Source organism: Stegostoma tigrinum, chromosome 20 (assembly GCF_030684315.1).
Source record: "Stegostoma tigrinum isolate sSteTig4 chromosome 20, sSteTig4.hap1, whole genome shotgun sequence".
Classification (NCBI taxonomy): Eukaryota; Metazoa; Chordata; class Chondrichthyes; order Orectolobiformes; family Stegostomatidae; genus Stegostoma; species Stegostoma tigrinum.
The window spans coordinates 25,838,224-25,863,798 of record NC_081373.1 but is presented as its reverse complement, the minus strand read 5'-3'; the positions used below and the strand labels follow the sequence as shown (position 1 = coordinate 25,863,798).

General features: G+C 39.5%; 1 protein-coding gene across 1 annotated transcript in view; it reads left to right on the top strand.

The window, feature by feature from the left end:
- The window catches only part of LOC125461835 (regulator of G-protein signaling 10-like), a 35,020-nt gene extending 9,649 nt beyond the window's left edge, over window positions 1–25,371 (top strand). The window contains exons 3-5 of the mRNA XM_048551103.2: window positions 10,212–10,298; window positions 14,425–14,568; window positions 20,970–25,371. Of these exons, the coding sequence (XP_048407060.1) occupies window positions 10,212–10,298; window positions 14,425–14,568; window positions 20,970–21,119 (381 nt within the window). The 3' untranslated portion in view covers window positions 21,120–25,371. The remainder of the gene's footprint in view (window positions 1–10,211; window positions 10,299–14,424; window positions 14,569–20,969) is intronic.
- The last annotated feature ends 204 nt before the right edge of the window (window positions 25,372–25,575 follow it).

Below are 25,575 nucleotides of genomic sequence, written 5' to 3'. Positions count from 1 at the left end.
GGTTAGATGAAAATATGGACTTCGAAATGCCAACAGATTTGCTGTTTGTAACAGGGTCAAGAAACCAAATAGCAGACTTCTAATTTAAAATTATATAAAAGAAATTTTCAAAATGATGTAAATCAAGCTGGGGACAAAAAAGTGTGTAACTTGTTTTCGGTCATGATGGTGATATGTTAATTGTAACTGAGACTAGGTCTTTTTTGATGATTTCATGAACTGGCGCACTGTCAGTTGATCACTATAGTCAGTTTACATCAATGCTTTTTCTTTTTTAAAACCATTTTAAACCTATGAAGGGTCTCATATTAAAAATCAAACGATCTAAGTTGAAAATTGATGGTCTGTTGTTACCACTATTGTGACTAATGTCACATATAATGTATGCTTTAGCTCTGAATTGACTAGGGGCAGGATATTCTCTATGAGCGTCGTGACCCCAATGTCTTGATGAAATGTGGGTTCAAACTTGCACTGTGTGCGTAACAGTCTTTGGGCTATGATTTTCTATCCAACTTTTTAAACTTTAACATTAAAGATATCTTTAACAGCTGGGCTATCATGTGGAGGAGGAAGGGCAGCCCACTACTGCAGCTGAAGGCAAGCAGGCAGGGATGGCCTGGAGCACCAGCTCCCAGTCTACTGCTGGCAGCCCATCCCACTTATGCCTCTAAGTGGATTTGTAAAAAAATCCAGTTTATTGTAAATACTAAGGTTTATACAATAATTATGCTTTTGTGGTGCCTTTCTGATTTAAGTTGGTTCGGAAGGAGTTATAGGACTTGCTCTGAATTCTGCTTTGATTTAAAAAAAACCTCTCGTTAAAGGTTAAGGGGTGGGTGGGGTCCAGGTTGTCTCGCTGGAGAGCAGGAGCTAGATATTTGCACCTGAGGACAATGGTAAAGCATTGTGCTGATGGCAGGTTGACTGTTGGTCTCCAATCTCACAGGGACATTTTAGGAATTCCAAGACAGAGTTCCAGAGGACAGCTGATTAGCATTTCTATCTGAGTGCATGGTCTATTTGAGTTAGTTTGCTGTTGAAATGGGCTTTTGGAAGGGAAGGTCCATAGAAACCCCTAGTTTCAGATTTCTGTACTTCTAAGATATCCTTTGACTTTTTTTTAAAGATTCATTTACAGGTTGTGGGCATTGCTGACTAGGCCAACACTTATTATCCATCTCTAATTGTCCAGAGGATAGTTAAGAGTCAACCACATTGCCGTGGGTCTGGATTCACACTTAGGTTGGAGCAGCTAAGGATAACAGTTTAATTCCCAAAGAGCATGAGTGAACCATATGGATTTTTCAAACAGCAACAATGGTTTCGTGATCATCATTGGAGTCTTAATTCCAGATTTTTATAGAATTTAAATTCCATCATCTGCTATAGTGAGAATTGAACCCAGGCTGTCAGAACATTATCTGTGTTTCTGGATTAATAGGCTAGCGATAATACCACTAGGCCATTGCCGCCTCAAACTTAGATACACAGTAAGTCTGCAGCCATCTGAAAGGCAAAGAGCAGAAATTAGAGATTGCAACCTTGCACCTGAAGCAGTGAAAATGATGAGCTTATTGTTCACCATGTGGGGCACAGATGCTAGCTTAAGCTCGGAATAAAGATACTAATTTGAGAGGATTTAAGGGATGTTGACAAGTTAACCTTGGTTTGGCTTGAGGGAAGGATTCTCCATGTAATCCTTCATCGAAACTCAGTCCTGGATTAAAAAAGAAACCTGGCTGGGAAAGGAAGAGGAAACAGGCTAAAAGGGAGAAGAGAACAGCTTTTGTTGATTCTGAGAGAACTGAGTGTCTTCTTAAGAGACAGTGTAAGTATAATCATAGCAGGAGATCTTCAATCATGCTAAAATGTTAGTTGGAAGTTTGTTTGTGGTTTAGGGTAAAAGGTTGCTCCGAAAATAGTGTTTAGTCAATGTGCTTTTAGTTTATAACATGGGCAACACGGTGGCTCAGTGGTTAGCACTGCTGCCTCACAGCGCCAGGGACCTGGGTTCAGTTCCACCCTCGGGCGATTGTGTGGAGTTTGCACATTCTCCCCATGTCTGTGTGGGTTTCCTCTGGGTACTCCGGTTTCCTCCCGCAGTCCAAAGATGTGTAGAGTAGGTGGATTGGCTAAGCTAAAATTGCCCATAGTGTTCAGGGGTCTGTAGATTAGGTGGGTGAAAGGGAGATGGATCTGGGTGGGATACACCAAGAGTTGGTGTGGACTTGTAGGGCCAAAGGGCCTGTTTCCACACTGTAGGGGTTCAAATTCTTAAAACTTGATATCTTTGTTTGATCAAATATCTTTATTAAAATAAAAGTGATAGGTCTCTATGGAGATTATAGCCAGTTGGTCTCCAACAATAGACCTTAATTTCCCTGGATTGACAAACTGCTTTGGCAAGTGATATGAATTTAGGCATCTGCCCTCCGTGGTGTTTAAAAGTTTAGCCCCAAATTTGCTTTGTGTTATGATTTAGTCTGATTTCAGGTTTGTTGTTGTATTTTTTCAGTGTTATGTTTGGAATTTGTTAATGTGAGATTTTCCCTTTAACACTGTGCTATAGAGAGTTTTTGTGGCTTTTTGTTATAGAAGTGTTGGATTTCTGCAAGGTGTAATTTTGAAAACGGATGGTAGAAAACATTTGTTTCTTAAGTTCTAAAGTATCAATTTCAGTGCACTATGAATTCTTGTTGAACTTGGTTAATCGTGAACTTGTATGGATGGATGATTTTTTAGAATCTCAGTTATTAGGTCTTAACTTTGTTTCTGTGGGCCTTCCTTTGCCTTGGGGTTTTCCTTCCAGTTGGAATGAGAAGCCACCTACAATGCTATGCAAGTATGGACAAAACAATTTTCATACCCCCCTAGAGCTTGAGAGTCTTAACTGGCATGATTATTATTGTGAACCACTCCCTACTGTCATTTCTTTTTATATCCTGTTAAGGAGGCAGCCAGTCCACAAAAGTACATTTTTAGCTGTATGTCTCACAAAATAAAGAAAGTAGAGGGATATTTCTGTGTTTGACAAATATTTAAATGGGAGCAAGTATAAAAGCAAAATCCAAAATGAAATGAAAATACCAACTTTGCCTTTACCTTTGGTTCCACTTCAGGCCCAGCAATCTTGGCTCTCTTATATAATTTTATGTGGATATTGGTTGGGTGTGCAGTTGTCTTCAGATATTTATGTACCAGATACATTTGGTAGCTGTCTACAGATGTGACTATGTCTGAACAGTTTCATCTCTGATATTGTCTTTAAAATCATATATAATGGTCAAACTCTAGGATGTGATTGTGATTTGCTGTCTGTATATACAAAGAACAAAGAAACCTACAGCACAGGAACAGGCCCTTCGGCCCTCCAAGCCTGCGCTGATCAAGATCCTCTGTCTAACCTGTCATCTATTTTCTAAGGGTCTGTGTCCATTTGCTCCCTGCCCATCCATTTACCTGTCCAAATATATCTGAAAAGACGCTAACGTGTCTGCGTCTACCACCTCCGCTGGCAATGCATTCCAGGCGCCCACCACCCTCTGTGTAAAGAACTTTCCACGCGTATCTCCCTTAAACTTTCCTCCTCTCACTTTGAACTCATGACCGCTAGTAATTGAGTCCCCCACTCTGGGAAAAAGCTTTTTGCTGTCCACCTTGTCTATACCCCTCATGATTTTATAGACCTCAATCAGGTCCCCCCTCAATCTCCGTCTTTCTAATGAAAATAATCCTAATCTATTCAACCTCTCTTCATAGCTAGCACCCTCCATACCAGGCAACATCCTGGTGAACCTCCTCTGCACCCTCTCCAAAGCATCCACATCCTTTTGGTAATGTGGCGACCAGAACTGTACATAGTACTCCAAATGTGGCCGAACCAAAGTCCTATACAACTGCAACATGACCTGCCAACTCTTGTACTCAATACCCCACCCAGTGAAGGAAAGCATGCCATATGCCTTCTTGACCACTCTATTGACCTGCGTTGTCACCTTCAGGGAACAATGGACCTGAACATCCAGATCTCTCTGTTCATCAATTTTCCCTAGGACTTTTCCATTTACTGTATAGTTCGCCCTTGAATTTGATCTTCCAAAATGCATCACCTCGCATTTGCCCGGATTGAACTCCATCTGCCATTTATCTGCCCAACTCTCCAGTCTATCTATATTCTGCTGTAATTTCTGACAGTCCCCTTCACTATCAGCTACTCCACCAATCTTAGCATCATCAGCAAACTTGCTGATCAGACCACCTACACCTTCCTCCAAATCATTTACATATATCAAAAACAGTGGTCCCAGCACAGATCCCTGTGGAACACCACTGGTCACAGGTCTCCGATTTGAGAAACTCCCTTCTACTACTACCCTCTGTCCCCTGTTGCCCAGCCAGTTTTTTATCCATCCAGCTAGCACACCCTGGACCCCATGTGGCTTCACTTTCTCCATCAGCCTGCCACGGGGAACCTTATCAAACACCTTACTGAAGTCCATGTATATGACATCTACAGCCTTTCCCTCATCAATCAACTTTGTCACGTCCTCAAAGAATTCTATTAAGTTGGTAAGACATGACCCTCCCTGCACAAAACCATGTTGCCTATCACTGATAACCCTTTTTCTTCCAAATTGGAATAGATCCTATCCCTCAGTAGCTTCTCCAGTAGCTTCCCTACCACTGACGTCAGGCTCACTGATCGATAATTACCTGGATTATCCTTGCTGCCCTTTTTAAACAAGGGGACAACATTAACAAGTCTCCAGTCCTCCGGGACCTCACCCGTGTCCAAGGACACTGCAAAGATATCTTTTAGGGCCCCGGCTATTTCCTCTCTCGCTTTCCTCAGCAACCTGGGATAGATCCCATCCGGACCTGGGGATTTGTCCACCTTAATGTCTTTTAGGATACCTAACACTTCCTCCTTCCTTATGTCAACTTGACCTAGACTAAGCAAACATCTATCCCTAACCTCAACATCCGTCATGTCCCTCTCCTTGGTGAATACCGATGCAAAGTACTCATTAAGAATGTCACCCATTTTCTCTGACTCAGCACATAACTTTCCTTCTTTGTCCTTAAGTGTGCCAATCCTTTCTCTAGTTACCCTCTTGCTCTTTATAAATGAATAAAAGGCTTTGGGATTTTCCTTAACCATGTTTGCCAGCAATATCTCATGTCCACTCTTAGCCCTCTTAATCCCTTTTTTCAGATTCGCTCTACATTCCAGATATTCTTGCAAAGCTTCGTCTGTCTTCAGTCGCCTAGACCTCATGTATACTTCCTTTTTTCTCTTGGCTAGTCTCACAATTTCACCTGTCATCCATGGCTCCCTAATCTTGCCTTTTCTATTCCTCATTTTCACAGGAACATGTCTCCCCTGCACGGTAATCAACCTCTCCTTAAAAGCCCCCCACATATCAAATGTGGATTTACCTTCAAACAGTCTCTCCCAATCTACATTCCTCAGATCCTGCCGAATCTTGGTATAGGCGGCCTTCCCCCAGTTGAGTACTCTTCCTTTAGGACCACTCCTATCCTTGTCCATGAGTATTCTAAAACTTACGGAAATTTGGTCGCTATTTCCAAAGTAGTCCCCTACTGTAATATCAACCACCTGGCCGGGTTTATTTCCCCTGCACCAGGTCCAGTATGGCCCTTTCCCGAGTTGGACTACATACATACTGCTCTAGAAAACCCTCCTAGACACACCTTACAAATTCTGCTCTGTCTTGACCCCTAACAGTGAATGAACCCCAGTCAATGTTGGGAAAATTAAAATCTCCCATCACCACCACCCTGTTTCTCCTACACCTTTCCATTATGTGTTTACATATTTGTACCTCTATCTCACGCTCGCTGTTGGGAGGCCTGTAGTATAGCTCCATCATTGTTACTGCATCCTTCCTATTTCTGAGTTCTACCCATATTGCTTCACTGCTTGAGTCCTCCATGGGGCCCTCCTTCAGTGCAGCTGTGATATTGTCTTTGACCATTACTGCAACTCCTCCACCCCTTTTACCTCCCTCTCTATCCCGCCTGAAGCATCAATATCCTGGGACAACTGGTTGCCAGTCATGCCCTTCCCTCAACCAAGTCTTAGTAATAGCAATAACATCATACCTCCAGGTACCGATCCAAGCCCTAAGCTCATCTGCCTTGTCTACTACACTTCTCGCATTAAAACAAATGTACCTCAGACCACCTGTCCCTTTGTGTTCATCATCTGCTCCCCGACTACTATCCCCTTTAGTCACACTGACTCTATTATGTAGTTCCCTACAGGCTTTCGTTTCTACCTCTTTTCTGTCCAATATTTGGTTCCCATCCCCCTGCCATATTAGTTTAAACCCTGCCCCACAACATTAGCAAAAGCACCCCCAAGGACATTGGTTCCAGTCCGGTTCAGGTGTAGACCGTCCAATTTGTAATAGTCCCACCTTCCCCAGAACCAGTTCCAATGTCCCAAAAATCTGAACCCCTCCCTCCTACACCATCTCTCAAGCCACACAATCATCCTAGCTATTCTTTCATTTCTGCACTGACTAGCACATGGCACTGGTAGCAATCCTGAGATTACTACCTTTGAGGTCCTACTCTTTAACTTGTCTCTTAACTCCCTAAATGCTGCTTGTAGGACCTCATCCCGTTTTCTGCCTATATCGTTGGTGCCTATATGCACCACGACAACTGGCTGTTTGCCCTCCCCCTTCAGAATGTTCTGCAGCCGATCGGAGACATCCCTGACCCATGCACCTGGGAGGCAACATACCATTCGGGAGTCCCGTTTTTGACCGCAAACCGCCTATCTACTCCCCTTACAATTGAATCCCCAATGACTATCGCCCTTCCACTCTTTTTCCCGCCCTTCTGTACAGCAGATCCAGCCATGGTGCCGTGAACCTGGCTACTGCTGCCTTCCGCTGGTGAGCCATCTCCCCCAACAGTATTCAAAACGGAATACCTGTTTTGGAGGGAGATGACCGCAGGGGACACCTGCACTGCCTTCCTGCTCTTCCTCTGCCTTTTGGTCACCCATTCGCTATCTCCCTCAACACGCCTAATCTGCGGTGTGACCAAATTGCTGAACAGTTAACTAATGATTATGCATGCCTTTGGGATAAAGATCACAACAGATCGATAGACGGCATGTTTTGTATTCTGTATTTGTCCACAAACATAAAAGGTGGGAGCAGAAGTGGACTATTCGACCCCTCAAGCCTGCTCTGCCGTTTAATATGATCCTGGCTGCTCAACGGGCCCAATATCCTAATCCCACCCTCCCCTGTATCCCTTGATAGATTTAGCTCTTGTGGCAAAACCAACTTCCTTCTTGAAAATATTTAATGTTTTGGTCTCAACCACTCTTGTTGTAGTGAATTCCACAGGCTGACCAATCTCTGGTTGAAGAAATTTCTCCTCATCTCAGTCATAAATAGGTTTACCCCTTATCCTCAGAACCAGGGATCATAATTCATTTTTTCCCCCATTGTTGGGAACATCCTTTCTGCATCTAATCTGTCTGGTCCTTTTAGAATTTTAATGGATTTGAGACTCTCCCCTCATTCTAAAATTCTAGCGAATATGATCCTAACCAACTGAATCTCTGCTTATACATCAGTCCCGCCATTCCAGCAATTAATTTGGTAAGCCTTCGCTGCACTCCCTCTCTACCAAGAACATCCTTCATTGAATAAGGAGGCCAAAACTACAGACAATACTCCAGGTGTAGCCTCACCAATGTCTTGTATAATTGCAACAAGACATCCCTATTCTACTGCACTCATCCTCTTGCAGTAAGGCAAACTGTATGCTGGCCTTCATTTACTGCCTGCTGCAGCTGTATGCTAACTTTAAGCAATTTCAGCAATAACCCGTTCACTGACACCAAGTTTGGGTTCTGCCAGGGTCACTGAGCTCCTGGTTTCATTACAGTTTTGGCTCAAACATGGATAAAAGTGTGGAATTCTAGAGGTGCAGTAAAAGTGACAACCCTTGGCATAAAGGACACATTTGACTGAGTGTGGTATCAAGTAGTAAAAGTGAAATCAGTTGGTGTCAGGGTTAAAACTCTCTGCTGGTTGGAATCGTACCTGGCATATAGGAAGATGGTGGTGTTGGAGGTCAGTCATCTCAGCCGCAGAACATCTCTGCAGAAGTACGCCAGTGTAGTGTCTTAGGCCCAAATATCTTTAGCTGCTTCATCAATGACCCTCCTTCCATCATAAGGTCAGAAGTATTGATATTTGCTGATGATTGCAAAATCCAGAAGCAGGCGTATTCAAATGCAATAAAATCTGGACAGTATCCAGATTTGGGCTGACAAGTGGCAAGTAAAATTTGTGTTACATAAATGTCAGGTGATGACCACGTCGAGAAGAGGCAATCTAACCACTGTCCCTTGACATTCAGTGGTATTACCATAACTAGGTTCTCCACTGTCAACATGCCTGGTGATACCATTGACAGAAACTCAACTGGATTTGCCATATCAATACAGGGGTTAGAAGCGCAGGTCGGAGGCTGGGAATGTTGCAGAAACTCACTTCTGATTCTCCAAAATCTGTCCACCATCTACAACGCACAAGTCGGGAGTGTGATGGAATACACCCCACCTGCCTGGATGGATGCAGCTCCAACAGCATTCAAGAAGTTCGACATCACCAGGGCAAAGCACCACATCCCAAAGCATCCACTCCCTCCATCTCAATGATCAGTAGCAGCAGTGTGTACTAGCTGCATTGCTGAAATTCACCAAGGATCCTTCAACAGCACCTTCCAAATCCAAGACCACTTTCATCTACAAGGACAAAGGCAGCAGGTACATGGGGACACCACCAACTTCAAGTACCCCTCCAAGCTGTTCAACCATCCTGACTTGGGAATGTATCACTGTTTCTTTTAATGGTTCTGTCTCTGAAATTTCCTCCCTCACAGCACTGTGGGTCTACCTATAACACGTGGACTGCAGTGATTCAGGAAAGCAGCTCATCGCCAACTTGTCGAGGCAACTAGGGTCAGCAAGTAAATGCTGGCCAGCTAGGACTGTCTATGTCCCATGAGCGAATTACAAAAGGTGTAGCTTCAGACACTTGCAATACTTTCCACACAAATGTGGAACTATCTGCAATCACTCAGTCTTTCCAGTTTGGCCTAGGATCCCTCATTTCTCACTCAATCATTTCAGCCCCTGATATGCATTCAGCAGCAGCCATATTCCATCCAAAATCCCTGAAAGTAGTTACCACTGACAAGGTGCATGAATACGAGTCACCTCTCATTTGGATCATGACAGGCCTGATGGTACACAATCTCTCGAGACTTCTTTCTCTGATTTCCACAGATAGTGGGCTCTGGCAATACTGAAACAACAGCAATTGGTCTTGTCCAGTCTTTAACTTGTTGCCCTCTCTGTCTTCAGCTCTTTCTAATTGTTTAACATAGATAATATGCTTTATTCTCAGAGACTCACTTCAGCACTAGAACCTGTTCAAAGACTGACAGAGAAAACTGTTCCATTGAGAGTGAATCTTGCTTGTTCACTCTTTACACAAATTGGCAATGTGATCTGAACTGCCAAGCAGAAAACACAGGCTAAGCCAGCATCATTCCAATTAACTTTCTACTTACCCTTTGCTTCTCTGCTGTTTATTTCCATGGCAACTGCACATCACATGGGTATTTCTTGGAACCTGAAGATGCCATAATCAGGAAACCAATTAACCCTCTTTCAGAATAGCCCCACTCCACTTTTGTTTTAAAGAAAAATCACATAAAGAATATGCAGGCTTTTCAATACTCTTAGGTCATTGCATAGCAATTTAATTAAAATAGAAGTTTAACACTGAAGGAAATTCCAGTTACCTGATCATTCAAATTAAGTGATTTTGAATCAAAAGAAATTTACTCTGTCACGAGATTTTGTGATTCTTTGTGGAGTCCAAAATATATTTATTTCCATAATGTTTCAGGTAAATTTTCTGAAGCTACTAAAGGAGTCTTAACAAGTATATAGATTCGAAAACAGGCCAAGGGATTGCTCTTGTTAGCCATTATAATGATCATGCAATTAAAAGCTGGGACACCTTGACATTAACACCCAATTCTCCATTCTTGTGGGGTTTAATGGCTAATTTTTAATCCTAATTCTGTTTAGTTTTCGATACCTCTGAGCAGTATAGGTAATAGATTGCCTCTCTTCACAGGATTTTCTAAGGCGTGAATTTAGTGAGGAAAATGTTTTGTTCTGGTTGGCATGTGAGGAGTTCAAGAATATTCAAGACAAGCAGCTGGTAAATACTTCTCACTTGGCTTTATTGATGGATTCATAGATTTTTTTTCTGTTACTGTTGTATGGACATGTAAATCTATGTAATGTCTTCAATTAATTTTGCTGTAAAAATATTATTCAAATATCAGCATTGGAACTGGGCAAGTTGCAACGACAACATGAAACTGGCCTATATGTTTGCATTTCCAGAATAAAATGGATTTTTGAACACTATTTATGTATCATGGATATATAAATGTTAACCATTATCATACTTCAAAAGTTCCAGAAAGCAAATATCCTGTTTTTTTAAATCCCAGTTTGGTAGTCCTTGGTTGCTGATGTCCATTTTATTAACACAAGGTTCATATGATTGAACGCATTCATATATCCCAGGAAACATGCCTTTTTACAACTAAAGATTTCCTCACTGCTAGTTATTCCTTGCCCACTGATCCTCACCAAGTACTCACTGATCAAGAGACCATCTATGTGCTACATTTGAGTCATTGCAGCATATCAATGCAGCTGTCTGACTTATTTCTTGCTGTGTGGAACAAAATGCTTCACCTTCACCTGTTACCTATGGCCAGTAACCCAGATGGAATCAGGAGCTTGCTCTGAGGTTTGTATAAGGGTAATGCAATGTACCCAAATGTGATAGACCAATGTGTTTCCCCTTATCATAACTGAAAATTTTCATAAATATACTTACTTTTTGTTACCCGCAAGTAGGCTCCATTTTTTTTGTCATAGACTGATCAGATCTGATTGCGCAGTCCTTCACAGTAGATTGTAGCAGTATCCATGGGAGATCCCTACCCTGGTTCCTGCAGAGAATTTTGTATATCATTCTCAATATTGCATATCTCCTTTCATGACTTTAAAAGCCCAAGTTTTGTTTATATTAATACTAATAACAGATATCAATTTTTTAAAAGTTATTACTTATTAAATTTCACCCTTGAACTCAGATGTATGGAAATGGTCTTGCATTCAAAGAATTAAGTTATATAACCATGAAAACTGAAATGTAAAGTCATCTTCCCAGTGGGGAAGATTTAACACGGCATGATAAATGTCTTATTGTATAAAAATCGAGGCTCGTCAGTTTTAAATTCCAGTAAATGCACAAACATCATTTAACACTGCCAGGGAATGGACACACAGCACGTAACTGCTTGTGCTTTGGCATTATATCGACTTTAGTCAGAAATGCCAAAGAGTGACTGAGATGAAAGCTAGAGAAATTTGCATTAAAGCTGTAGGGTATATTGTGCTGAAGGTGAGTATTCAGGCAGGATATGAAAGGAAAACAACAATGAGAGAGTTTGCTTGTGAGAACAAGTGAAATATACCATTCTCTCGTATTAACAAAGTACAAAGAATAGTGCAGCACAGGAGTAGACCCTTCAGCCCACCGTGACTGTGCTGACGCATGAAGCCTTTCTAAACTAAAAATGCTTTACCTCCATTTGGCCTTTATATTCCTATTGCCTGTCTGTTCATGTATCTGTGAAAATACATCTTAAATGTTGCTATTGTATCTTCTTCCACCATCTCCTCTGGTGGTGCATTCCAGGCATATATCACCCTGTGTGTAAAAAAAAACTTGCCTGTCACATCTCTTTGAAACTTACACCCTTTTACTTTAAACCCATGTCCCCTAGTAATTGGCATTTCCACCCTGGGAGAAAGATGCCGACTATCCACTCTACCCGTGCCTCTCATAATTTTGTAAGCTTTAATCCTTTGCCCTCCAATCATGCCCTTCATCCTTTGACGTTTGAGTGGAAGCAAATGAAGTTTGTCCAATCTCCCTTCATAACTAATACCCTCCAGGCAACATCCTGGTAAATTGTTTCTGTACCCTGTCCACATTTTCCTTGTAATGTGGTGACCAGAACTGTCTGCAGTATTCCAAATGTGGCTTAATTAAAGTTCTATACAACATCCCAAACTTTATAAACATGAAAATTCCTGTATAATCTTCAAATTAAACTCTTGCAGTAGACTCATAGAGGACAAGTCTGATATTAGTTTTACAATCACAAGTTATGTCTGGACGAGGAAAGTGTCTTGGTTTATTACAGTTCTTCTTTCCAGAATTACCAATTAGAGAAAGAAATAATTCCTTACATAATTCTAGTTTCTGTCTCCACTCTGTGATCGGGAGTCTATGTCATGTGTTGGTCACTTTTAATTTGAAGAACATAAATGCTGATTTAGAATTGATTTCACCTACTACATTTAAGCCATTTTTCCTTGATTTGTTTTTATCATCTATTTGAAATAATCTTCTGAATCAACATTTTCCATGCTGTCAGAGATAATGGGAACTGCAGATGCTGGAGAATCCAAGATAACAAAGTGTGGAGCTGGATGAACACAGCAGGCCAAGCAGCATCTCAGGAGCACAAAAGCTCCTGAGGTTGGTCCGGAGGGAGGAGGGTAACTTCTTCAGGTTAGGCATCCCTGGAAGAGGCTTCGCAGTGAGGTTAAAATTTTGTGCTCCTGAGATGCTGCTTGGCCTGCTGTGTTCATCCAGCTCCACACTTTATTATCTTAGATTTTCCATGCCATGTACGTTTTCCACTAATGCTTTCTATTCGTCCAAAATTTGTATCACTTCCAAATTTGTATACAGAATTACCACTACTTTGAGCTAAACCAATGGCATTTCATATGAAGCTTGTCAAATCATCGTACATATTTAATAACTGCTTGGAATCAGTTCATCAAAAATAACAAGAGGATTGATCAGTCCTAAGTTTCATCCTCTGATGTAGCTTCTGCATACTAGATCAGTACTGTCCATATAGGTCATTATCACTAGCAGCCACCTATACTCTTCAGTTTTACTTTGATTAATTCCATTATTGTGCAGGGTAAGACAAATATTTTTATAAGGGTCTAGAACTACTTTTTCACTTTTTTGGAAAATTGGCAATATTCAACGAGGACTCACTGACAGGAATCAGTTCTTCACAGATTTCTCCCTTTGTGTTGCTTAGCAGTGGATAATGTCTTTTGCTGAATCTTTATTAATTTTGTGTTCTTTTTGTCTAGGATGTCTCATTTATATCTACCACTAATTTTATTTGGATTTTTCCAGTTTGGTAGTGCATGCCAATTCCAGTAAATACTTTGAGGAAATCACCTGTTTTGTATATTAATTCTTGGTTTCAGTTTCATTTATGTTTTTTTTAATTCATGTCATTTTCCTGATTGTTTCTTTCTTGCTAACATTTCTTAGTGCTATGTTTTGTGTCCACGTCTGTGCTTTCATCAAGGTTCCTCTTTGCATTTCTGATCACTGTATTCACTAACATGTTGGTGCATAAGCCATTCATCTGAGTGAACCCCTTCTGTTTCTCCATTGCAGGATTTCTAGAGTTCTCTCTTTAATATTTTGTTGCAGATTAATTTGTTCAGTGATTTAAGATTCATTTTGGTCTAGGTTTGCCTGTTTTAACTCTGTATATCATAATCAATATGTTCAGCACTATGCCTTTAGAGGAGTTTCACATTTTGCTCCGTAAAACATTGTTGAATGAAGTTTCCCAACCCACACGTTCCACATCTTCATATCTTTGAGTTTATCTCCTTTAAGGTTGTATACTTCATGCAAAGACCCTGAGCGTTTCTGCATCTCAGATTATGCTGAACTCAGTAAATCTGTAACCATTGTCCTAGAAAGGTATCACAATCTTCGCTTAGTACGTTATTATGAGTCAGGTGCCATAAACAGGTTAAAATGTGCAGTCTTTTGTAGTTGCCTTGATATACTTTCATGATACCACCAGTTATTTCATGTTTAAACTCAAATTTCTAATTATATACTTGGATATTCCACCTTTGTTTTTGGATGATTGCAATTAAAATAATTTTTTTTTGTAAACTTATACCTCTTCATAGAACAATTTGGTTCTGTTACCTTTGCTTATTAAGATAGAAATCTCATGCCTCACCAAGATGTACATCACAAAATTAAAGAAAACTAGAATAATGAAAATACAGCATTGTATATTGTACTATATTGTAGGGACAACATTCTTAACATGTTTGAATTTTAGCTATTATTCTAATTATTTTAGGCCTAATACTAATATATTATTCCTTGAATACTCTTTGTTCTATTGATGAAGCTTCATGGTAAGGCACGACAAATCTACAAAACCTTTCTCTGCAGTAAGGCCGCAACACAGGTAAATGTGGAGGGACAGTCTCGTATCAGTGAGAACATGTTGGCACAACCACATCCATTCATGTTTCAAAAACTGCAAGATCAGGTAACATATTTCATGTTCATTTTTCTGGATAGATCATTTTTGAAAGTTTTTATTGCACTACACGTTAAGTCTACCTCAAAAATCTTTAATTACAATATTGGGGTTGAAAGGCAAATCGACTGCTTTTCAGTCTCTGGCATTTTGGTCTGTTGGTTGCTATATGCTTGTGTTAACAGTTGTTTAGGAATGATTATAATATTATAAATGGTTAAACACAGGATGCCCAGATGATTTTGGATTCTGTGTTTAGGAGCAGCCCAATGATCAGACACTAATCACAGTCTCCAAATCTGAGGACAGGCTCTTGTGACAGAATGCCCAGAGGAGTGGTTGCAAATACCACTAGATTCATTGGCTTGATGTAAGGCTGATAATGGAAAATGAAAAGGCACTGTAGAGGAGCTTCTCTGCTTGCTTTCTCTACTATGCTCTCCCAAAATCTTATGACCACTGTTGAATTTTTCCTTTGCCCGATATTTTCTTTTTGCCTAAGCCCCTCGGGCTGTTTGATAGGTTTCTCTCAGTTTCTTGTCCCACATCATAGCTCCTCCCTATAACAAAACCATATAAAGACCAAAACAGAAAATGACAATTATTTCAGTTTAAACATGCAAAGCTGACTCTGTGACATTTCTTTTCTAATGTAACTAGATACGTTTTTTTTAATACAAGGAACAAATTCATTAAGACCAAAAACTCAGTCCCATTGATCATCGGTCAATCTCACGTGATTTGATTCCATTCTTTGGAAACTTTAATTTTGCACTCTAATTTCAAAGATCATGATTAATGATTAATGCTATTTTGCATAGCACCTGTAGTTCCCTGTGTGTTGAACCACACATTTTTATGCATTATTTTAGTTTCGATTAATTTTTTTAAAAATCAAGTACAAAAATTGCGACGTTTATATTTTAAAATCAATCTGGCTTGTGTGTCTGATCTTGTTTGTTTCTGTTCTGATATGTAGATTTTTCCCCCCATTTAATTGCATTGACATCAGTTGCTATTTGTTTATAATGGAAGTTTATGCAAATAGTTAAACAAATTTCTCTTCATGCTTGTATAGAGCTAGAGATATGTATAGATCGTAGTTACATAAAAACAGTATGTTTAACATACCCAGTCAGGCTTTACACTTGCACTCCTAGTTTTGATTGTTTATCAATAGCAGTCAGATTGACAGTCGTATATCCTTCGGATGGACTACTTTATTGTATCTCAAAGGACATAGTACTCTTGTAATTTTACTTTGTTTTATAGAATAGATCATTTATAGTTAGAATTTTTTCCCTTATATAATTGCAGGGTATGGTAAAATAAATATCAAGTCATTTCAACCACAAATCTCGAAGTCTTTCTTAAACATTTTATTACCTCATCATGTGCCAGTATGTGGTAGAATTCAAACTTGTCCCTCCATTGCCATTGATGGAAAACTTCATTAGAGTTTGACAGGAGGAGCATCATTTATACGACTGCCCAAGGAGTTCAGCTGAATTCCCTGTCTTACCGTGGCTGATGAGAGTCCCTGAATGAACTCTCAAAACCTGTTCACGTTGTTGCATATTATCAGCAGTCAGTTATTCAGTGGACTGTGAAGAGTCCTCTGTCCTTTTGATAAAGGAACCATATGAGCACTGGAAGACCAATGGGGAAGAGACATAACTACTTCAAAATATCATAAAGCTCCAGTTATTATTGATCAGTCTGGCGTCTGTTTATGGCAGTGGATCTGAACTCATTTAAGAACTATGTATTTGAAGGATCAAAATTAATTTTATAACCATTCTAAACCATACAGTTTGTGTCTGGGGGAGTGACTGTCCTTCTGTTTAATTTATTGTTCTGTAATAAGTATTTAACGTTATATAGAAACATAGAAACTAAGAGCAGGAATATGCCATTTAGCCCTTCAAGCATGTTTTGCCATTCAATATGACAATGACCGATCCTCTCTCTCAGTGCCTTTTTCCTGCTTTTTCCCAATACCCCGTGATAACTTTAATCTCAATCTCTTTCTTAAATATATTCAGTGACTTGTTTTTCACAGTTTTCCATGGTAGTGAATTCAGCAATTTCACTACCCTTTGAGTGAAGAATATTTTGCACATCTTAGTCCTGAATAGCCTATCTTTCACACTGAGACTTTGAGCTCTGGTTCTAGACTTGCCAGCCTGGATAAACATCCTTCCTACATCTAGTTTGCCTAGCCCTGTGAGAAGTTTGAAGTTTTTTTAACAGATACATCTCATCCTTCTAAACTCTAATGCATACAGGCTCAGTCAAACCAGCCCTCACTTGTCTATATGGGTGCAGCTGTAACAACACTCGAGTAGCTTGACACCATTGAGGACAAAGGAGCCTTCTTGATCAGCACCACATCCTCAAGCATCCACTCCTTGTACTATCTACAAGATGCTCTGTCGAAATTCACCAAAGCTTCTTAGGCAGCACCTTTCTAACCCACAACCACTTCCATCTATAAAGACAAGGGCATCAGACAAATGGGAACATCACCACCTGCAAATTCCCCTCAAAGCCACTCACCATCCTGACTTGGAAATATATCACTGTTACTTCACTGTGGCCAGGTCAAAATCCTGGAATAACGTCCCCCAGGGCATCATGGCTCAACCTAAAGCACGTGGACAGAAATGATTCAAGAAGGCATTTCACCACCACTTTCTCAAGGACAACTAGGGACAGGCAATAAACGCTGGCCAGCCAGTAACATCCATGTCCCAGGAGTGAATTAAAAAGCAGAACAAAAATCTCTCCTCACAGGACAGTGTTTATGCCTATATTGGCCTTTCTAGCCAGTAATCCAGTCAGCTAGAATATTTGTATGAATTAAAAGTGAAATACCTTAGAATTTGAAGCCGGGTTACATTATTTTACAAGCACATTAATTCAGCATTCGAATTCTTTCAAAGGCTATTGTATTTTTTCTTAGGCAATGCTGTCAACCAGCACTGAACTGCTGATGTATGCTGAATTGCAGTTGAAATATTTTGTGTTGAGAGGTAATCAAGTATTGAAAGCAATGAAGCCACTTTCAGGATTTATAATTCCTTTTCCCATGTAAGCAACTGTAGCAAATGGAGCACTTGGCTGTTGTGGAGCACTACACAAGATATTATATTTCAACTAAAACATTAAATTGAAGAAGGAAATCTCCACATCTAAATACCTTCTGAAAATCAAATGTTTGAAAAGAACTACTCTGTAAGACTGGAGTTAACGTTTCTCTTGGTGCAAACACAAATGCCTCCAGCTCTGACCCTGTAAACTCTCCTTGTAGACCACTATTAATTTCTTTTAAAGCCCTTGCCATCCATGTAATGATTATATATTGGGTAGACATTCATTTGACACAATAACATAGAACATAGAACATTACAGCGCAGTACAGGCCCTTCGGCCCTCGATGTTGCGCCGGCCTGTGAAACCAAACTGAAGCCCATCTAACCTACACTATTCCATTATTATCCGTATGCATTTAAATGCCTTAAAGTTGGCGAGTCTGCTACTGTTGCAGGCAGGGCATTCCACGCCCTTACTACACTCTGAGTAAAGAACCTACCTCTGATATCCATCCATCAAATATTTCTCCAAATTTCTCACAAGATATCCTCACTGCATTCTTCCTTTCAGCCTGTGCACTGAGCAACTTATCATTATCTCTGATTTCAATCTCCTCAACTGTCCAGTAGCCTCAAATCATTTTCCTCCTTCACTTTTGAGTTTACAGCACCTTCCTTTCCTGTAGAAACTGTTTTGTTCTTATAAAATCCCCTACCCATTTGCAGAGCTACCCTGGGTTTTGTCGTCCACAGCTGCCCTTATTGTTACTATGCTGTTGAGGCAAACTCTGGTCAATCTCTTATATTCACTGTCTGTCCATATTCCCCATCATCCCCCGCCTTCCAAGCCCACTTCTTTCTTTAATATACCCTGGATAATAACTCCTCCCCAAGTCACTTAGCTCTGTACTGTCAAATTTCCTCCTATCTGCTTCATCACCCTTAATTCAATTTGACATCTTGGCAGTTATAACCTTGTTTAATCACACCAGCTTGCTGCCTTAAATGCTCTTGTCCCTTGTCCTACCACTGTTCCCATCCTAACTGGCCCCTGGTATTTGCACATGGACAAACCACCTGCCTTTCATTCAAGGGTGCAGAATCAAATGTGTTTGTTGAATAATTGGTTTAACCATTCACCACTAGATAAATGGGGAGACGATGGCCTAGTAATCCAGAAAGTCAGGCTGATGCTCTGGAGGCATAGTTGTGAATCCTGTCAAGGCAGATGGTGAAATTTAAATTCAATAAAAATCTGAAATTAAAAAGCTAGTCTGATGGAAACTGTGTAACTGCTGTTGATTATCATAAATATCCATCAGGTTCACAATTTGCTTTAGGGGAGGAATTTGCTAATCTTACCTGGTCTGGCCTATATGTAACTCCATACTCATAGGATTATGTTCGACACTGAACTACCCACTGAACAGTTAGGGATGGGCAATAAATCTTGGTATAGCCAGCAATGTTCACATCCTCTCAATGAATAAAGAAAATAGAGATCTAGATCAATCACGTAAGGCAGTATCAGCTATGCCTTCAATCACTAAAACTGACCACAGTTCAAAGACCATTCAGGAAAGCAAAGATAGCCTGGTTTCTCTTTCTCCACAACTAACTCTATTCTGAAACTATTCTACATGTGGAATCAAGGGTTATAGGGATAAGGCAGGAACAAGATACTGATTGTGGAAGATCAGCCATGATCATAATGAATGGTGGTGCTGGCTCGAAGGGTGGAATGGCCTACTCCTGCACCTATTGTCTGTTACACTGCCTCCTTCATTCTAACCTCCAACAATAAGTGCAACAACTCATGAACCTTTTTATTACAAAGGTCATGGTAGTATATTTAGCTGCCTCTGCTACTGCCTTCCCTTGACTTTGACTACCAGAATAAATCTCCTCTAAGGTTCCCTCTACCCTCACTCTGAATTTACCTCCTATCAAGGGCCTGTGGTTTCTATGCAAAATCCTTGAACCTGCTATCACTCCTCACTCCCTAGTATATACTCATGTTCCTTGGAACTCCTCTTTTGAACCCGAGTTCTGTCCCCGTTTCTGTACTGAAATGTCTCTTAACCAAAGTCACATGATCTTATAAACCTTCTTGATCTGCCTGCTGTTTTTGATGGAGTTGACCGCAACATTCTGCTCCAATGCATGTATCAGAACACGTTCTGAAGAATGGCCACTGGACTCGAAACATTAAACTCTGATTTCTCTCCACAGATGCTGCCAGACCTGCTGTGTTTTTCCAGCAATTTCTGTTTTTGTTTCTACTTCCATTGAATGTTCCTTGTTATTTTCCCTTGTTTGTCTCATGTATTTCACTTAGTGCTACTATTATTGCCTTAAGTTTAATGCACTCAATCATGATGAAGATTTGCAGTGGTGTAGAAGAGCTTTGAATCTTTCCCCTGTGCAAGTCTGTGATTATTCATACAGTAACAGAAAATCTAACTGGATTTTGATACTGTGCTTCAGTTGACAATATGTTTACATTTTTAACCCCTGTGATTTAGGAACGAATGATCAGAATATTTTAAAAAAAGACAAAATTCTCCTGCAGTTTTCCATTTATGTGGCCTAAATAAAGGAGCCAGTTTGCAAATTTTTCCTGATTTCTGGAATTATTCTATATTTTAGCCTGTTTAGGTTTTTATTTAGATGGCTACCTATCCAATGCAGTCTGTCATACAACTAATTTCTTTGTGAGCTTTATTCTGTTTCTTATTTTTGGTAGTTTTCTCTGTCCATTCTAAAGTTTGTTTTAATCTTGCCCTTCAAATAATTATTTTATAAAACATGAAAACTTTTACATCAAAATATAATGAAGAACTGAAAATGTGGAATGATCACCTTCTGTCTGGTAATAGGAAAGAATGTCAGAGAAATATACATTGGAACGAGAGCATGTTCTTCGATTCAACCACTTCTGAAAATAGAAATTCTGTGCAGTTACTGTTTAAAGGAAACTGTATACTTATGGTTTGCTGTTTGAAAATGGCAGTTTTTCCCCACAAGTTAACCCTGTGTACCTCTGCTGAGGATCCATGGAGCACAGATTTTATTAAAGATTGAAAATTGAAGTGGTAGAGATCAATGCATTGTATCACTTGGCAATGCTATAATTGAACAGTTGAGTACTAGTTGTTCTTTTCTAGTTTGGAATTGAGTTTCTAAGAAGTATTCAAGAAGCAATTTAATTTCTACTTGAAGTAGCTTTCACTTTAATGAATCACATATCTCTATGGATGATAAAAGTGCTGCTGTTTCATTGTGTCATTGATGCATTATGTTTTTATCTTTCAGATATTTACTCTTATGAAATATGACAGTTACAATCGTTTTCTGAAATCTGATCTATGCCAGCAAGTCAAGCGACTGGAAGAAAGTGGAAAGACTTCCCTAGATACTGATGAAACTGTCCCAAAAAGGGCATCCAGGATTTATAATCGATAACTAAGCTTGTGGACCAGCTTCATAACAACTGTGTGCTTTCTTAGCTTTACTTGCTAATGGATTGTAATGGTACCTATTGGTTAAGTGTTGACTGTGTTGAAGAAAATCATGCATGTTATCTCTCCGAATTATGGTACTGAGTATTCTCAAGTAGGGTGCATATCAACACAAGTGTGGACCAAGAATGCTGAACAATGACATGTAAACGTCAGCATCAGGATGAATAATTAGATACTTTGAATTTTGTCTCTGCATTACTGATGTGAAAACTAGCAGGATTATATTGTCATTATCATTTCCTAGGCATTTGACCAAGACTACCATTTGCCTTGTACAGTGGTTCCCACCTAATTTTGGAATACATCGGTGTTCAGGTGTCTGCAGATGACGACAAGAGATTCAATCATTGCTTTAGACCTGCTGAATATTGTGAACTGAGAGTTACTTCTTTTAAAACAAAAAATCAGGAACTCCAGGAGAATTTTGCTTAATTGGATAATGTTTGCAGTCAGTTAATTTTATCCAAAACCAGCTCACTATTAGTGAATTATCTTCCCAAGCTTTAATACAAACTGTAAATGTACACACTACTGATACATTTATGTTTAATGACATCTGCGCTTATGATGGTAACATGTTGTACCTCCATTAAAACTTGTTCCACGTTCATGTTACATCAACATGTCCACGGTTGGCAATTTTTAACAAATACAGCCAACAAGCATTGGAATCTGTGTAGGTTCAAAATTGATAGACTTCCAAGAGATAATTGAGCTTTGTAATGAGATAGACCCTATTTGAAATTCTGTGTGAAGATTATACTTCATATCTTATCTAATCAAGTTAATGTGGTAAAATTAGATGGTGCAATATTATCGTACAAAATTCCTTTAAATGAAAAAGGTAAAAGCTTTATTAAATTAAAGAAGGTATTTCACTTTAATCCATTGGATGCTCATATTCAAATACCATACTTATTTTAAATAATTTCATTAAAGTAAAAAGGTTATTTATTCAATTATCTGTCTGCTAATAAACAAGCACTCGCTGTATTGAAAGAATTGCTCATAATAGTTCTCCTTTTAATTTTTGTACTATATAAGTGTTATATGACCTGTTGATTGCATCAAATGCTAATGCAAGATTTATATACCATAAATGTGGAGTTAATGCCTTTCTGGTGTAAATGTGCTGGTTTTCACCCCCACAACATTGTTCTGTACTATATTTTATATGTTACTAAAAATCACAAATGCTGAAATCCAAACCTTCAATTTTGGAAAGAGGTGAAATGGCAAGAAGGCAAAGTACACTCATTGATGGCTCACAGGACATCAGGCAATTTAGATAAAATGATCTTAATAGGCTGTTTCTATCCATCATGTTATAGCTTAATTTGGCTTTGCAGTTAACCTGATACAATATTTTCTTTTCCCCCTCTATTCATTCAAGAGATGTGGGCATTGCTGGCTAGGCAGCAATTACTGCCCATTCCTAATTGCCCAGAGGGCAGGTCAGGGTCAACCACATTGCTGTGAGTCTGGAGTCACAAGTAAGCCAGATCAGGTAAGGATAGTCATTTCCTTCCCTAAACAACTTTAGTGAACCAGATGGGTTTTTCTGGCAATCAGCAATGTGGTTATCACCAGACTCTTATTTCCAGACTTTTTTAAAATTGAATTCAAATTCCACCATCTGCCATGGTGGGATTCGAACCCATACCCCTGGGATGTTCCCTGGGTTTCTGGAATAACAGTAACAATACCACAAGGCCGTCACCTCCCCTGTATTTGAAAAAAAAAATGATGGAAAGCATGTGGAGGGGTCACCCAAACAAACTACATTTTACATGTGAAAGAATGGGATCTGTAAAGATCTATATTCAACTATTTTGAATCTTTAAAATGAATACATGACGATAGTACTGCCTGTTAGCATAATGGTTCTCATTACCAGTCTGAGAAAGAACAATACTCAAAACCTCAGGTTACATTTGTGCTTGTGTTGTCTAGTGATGTTGGTACTGAAGCTGATGTGTACAAGGAAATCATCTGCACTTGTAGCATTCATTGATCGTCAACATGGTTGAGCATTTAGCTGAGTCTTTCTTTCTGTTCAGCTCCATGGGTGTCAATAATTGAGTTAAAAAGATGTTTTACTCCTTGTTGTATAAAATGGCATAGCACAGTTGATCAGATTTTTCTTTAGCACAACCTTGAATTATTTATTTTGACTGGTTCTGTCAGGTTTGCCCCCTTAAGCTCATAAATGATTTGATTTGAGAGCAATCTCGATTACTCACATTACATTGTCAATTAAATGCATTTCGGTCTGTGTCGGCACTCCCTCAAAGCCATTGTGTTTGCCTGTGCCCGGGTTTTGTTGATTGTTACCTTATTTTATAGTTCAATATTCATACACTGTAGAGGGCAGCTTATGGATGTTGTTTGATTTGCTCCCTGAAATTGGCCCAAACTTGATTGGTAAATGTATACTGTTTCATGTTTTATAAAACAGCTATAGCATGTTTATAAATTTATATTTATATTTTATTATCCCAGCGATTATCACACGGATTTCCATGGAATAACAAACTTTTTGAATATCCCATATTGCCATGATGCACTTGTTTGTGTTGGAGTTTGAAAGTTCTCATAATTTGGAAGAACCACCCTCACAAGTGTCTTCAGCATTTAGAGTCTGTTCTAGCAGGAATGCACAACCAATAGTATAAGAGCCAATTTGTTGAAAATCTGTTGTAAATTTTAACAGCAATTAAGTTGAGTTTCGTGCTTTCTTTTCTCCAGTAGGTGGAGTGGAATGTGAGTTTGGAGGCAGAGAGGCTGTTTGACTGGGCGGGGTGATTTGAGGGAGGGGTTGAAGATCCTGCAGCATTCAGGATTCCACCCTGATAAAGCTCTGAGTGGAAACTATGGAGGGCTGCAATCTTCTTTACAAGAAAATTGAGATGTTTGAGGGCCAGCCACAGAACCAGTTGAATAGCAATGTTGCATAGCTGTCCAGTTAACTACCATTGAACTGTGGGAGCTCCTAAAACTTCGGCATTCTTGATTGAGGGACCCAACGTTGTAGGAAGCCAACGCCCAACCTGGTCTATTGATCCCCCTTCTTCACTGAACACTTGCTGTGATCCACCCCACCTACATGTTCTCTAGGGTTCCATCACTGATTCCTGGTGAAGACCTGAGTATTGTACAGTTTTAGCCAACTCTCCTGTTGGCTGTGCTGGTATTAGTCAGCTGCCTGCCTCTGATTGGCTGGAGACTGGTGGCCAGGAGTTTTGTCCTGCACCTGCTTAATTTGATGCAATGATGCCAAGGCAAGTGAGTGATTGCTGTGAAATTGTGTTGCCTCCTGTGAGTACTTTTAGAGTTCCCACAGTTTTTCAGCAAGCTGTCAGGAACTCCATTGCTGACATCAAATTCCATCCATTCGAGTGAATTTTCACTTTGCTGGATACTGAAAGTGATATTCAGATTCATGAAATGTATTATTAATAAATAAAACAGAACTTTTTTTCTGCATCATGGTGCTCCATAAATAGTCCTACTGGTCAGTTTGTTCCCTGGCCTCTACAAAGGCCACACTTGAGGTTGCTTGGCTCGCCGAGCTGGTTTGTTGTTCTGCAAACGTTTCATTACCCTGCTGGGTTGAGCTGGATTGCCTCACTTCCAGTTTTCCTTCGTAGTGGAAGGCCACTTTTGATTGAACTCATTGACACAATAGTAATCCATTTATCTTTGATTTTCTTCTTGTCTTTCCTGTTAGTAGCTGCTGAACTTATACCTGATGTACCCTGCTTGAGATCCAGAACTCAATCTGTGGGGAATTGACAGTGTAAGTCTACAATCAAAAGAATTGCTTGGTGCACCAGTTCATAATCTAACACATATACCGCCATACTGCTTTGAGTTATCTCTCCAAATGCATGTATAAGATCATTGTGACCATTTCTATATGTTGCATACCATAGTTTATCTTTAATACAGTGAATTGCTTTAAAAAAAACTGAAATTGAAGGTTTGGGAGAAACTGTCAGGGCTAATTTATGGTGTTCAAAATCTTACTAACGTTTGAATTCAGGAGGATTTAAAAATATTGTTTTTGGACAAATTCCATCTGTGTATTGTTGATTCTGTTTATTTTAAGATATTTGTCAGTAATATGATTGATATTTGTACTTGTATATAACTCTCGATTTGTGTTTTTACATTAAAATACAATGTTACCTTGCTGGAATAGGTTTTGCTTGTTGTATTATTTTTTTCCTCATTTGGATATATAATTAACTGGTGACTGGTGCATTCCAGGAAAAGAAGCTCCCAAATTGACTCTGCTCAAGAAATGTTAAGAAACTGACTTAATAGATGTATAGTTCGCTCTATGCTTGGTTTGATTGAAATAAATAAATTGGTGGTTAATACCAAGAAAGAAG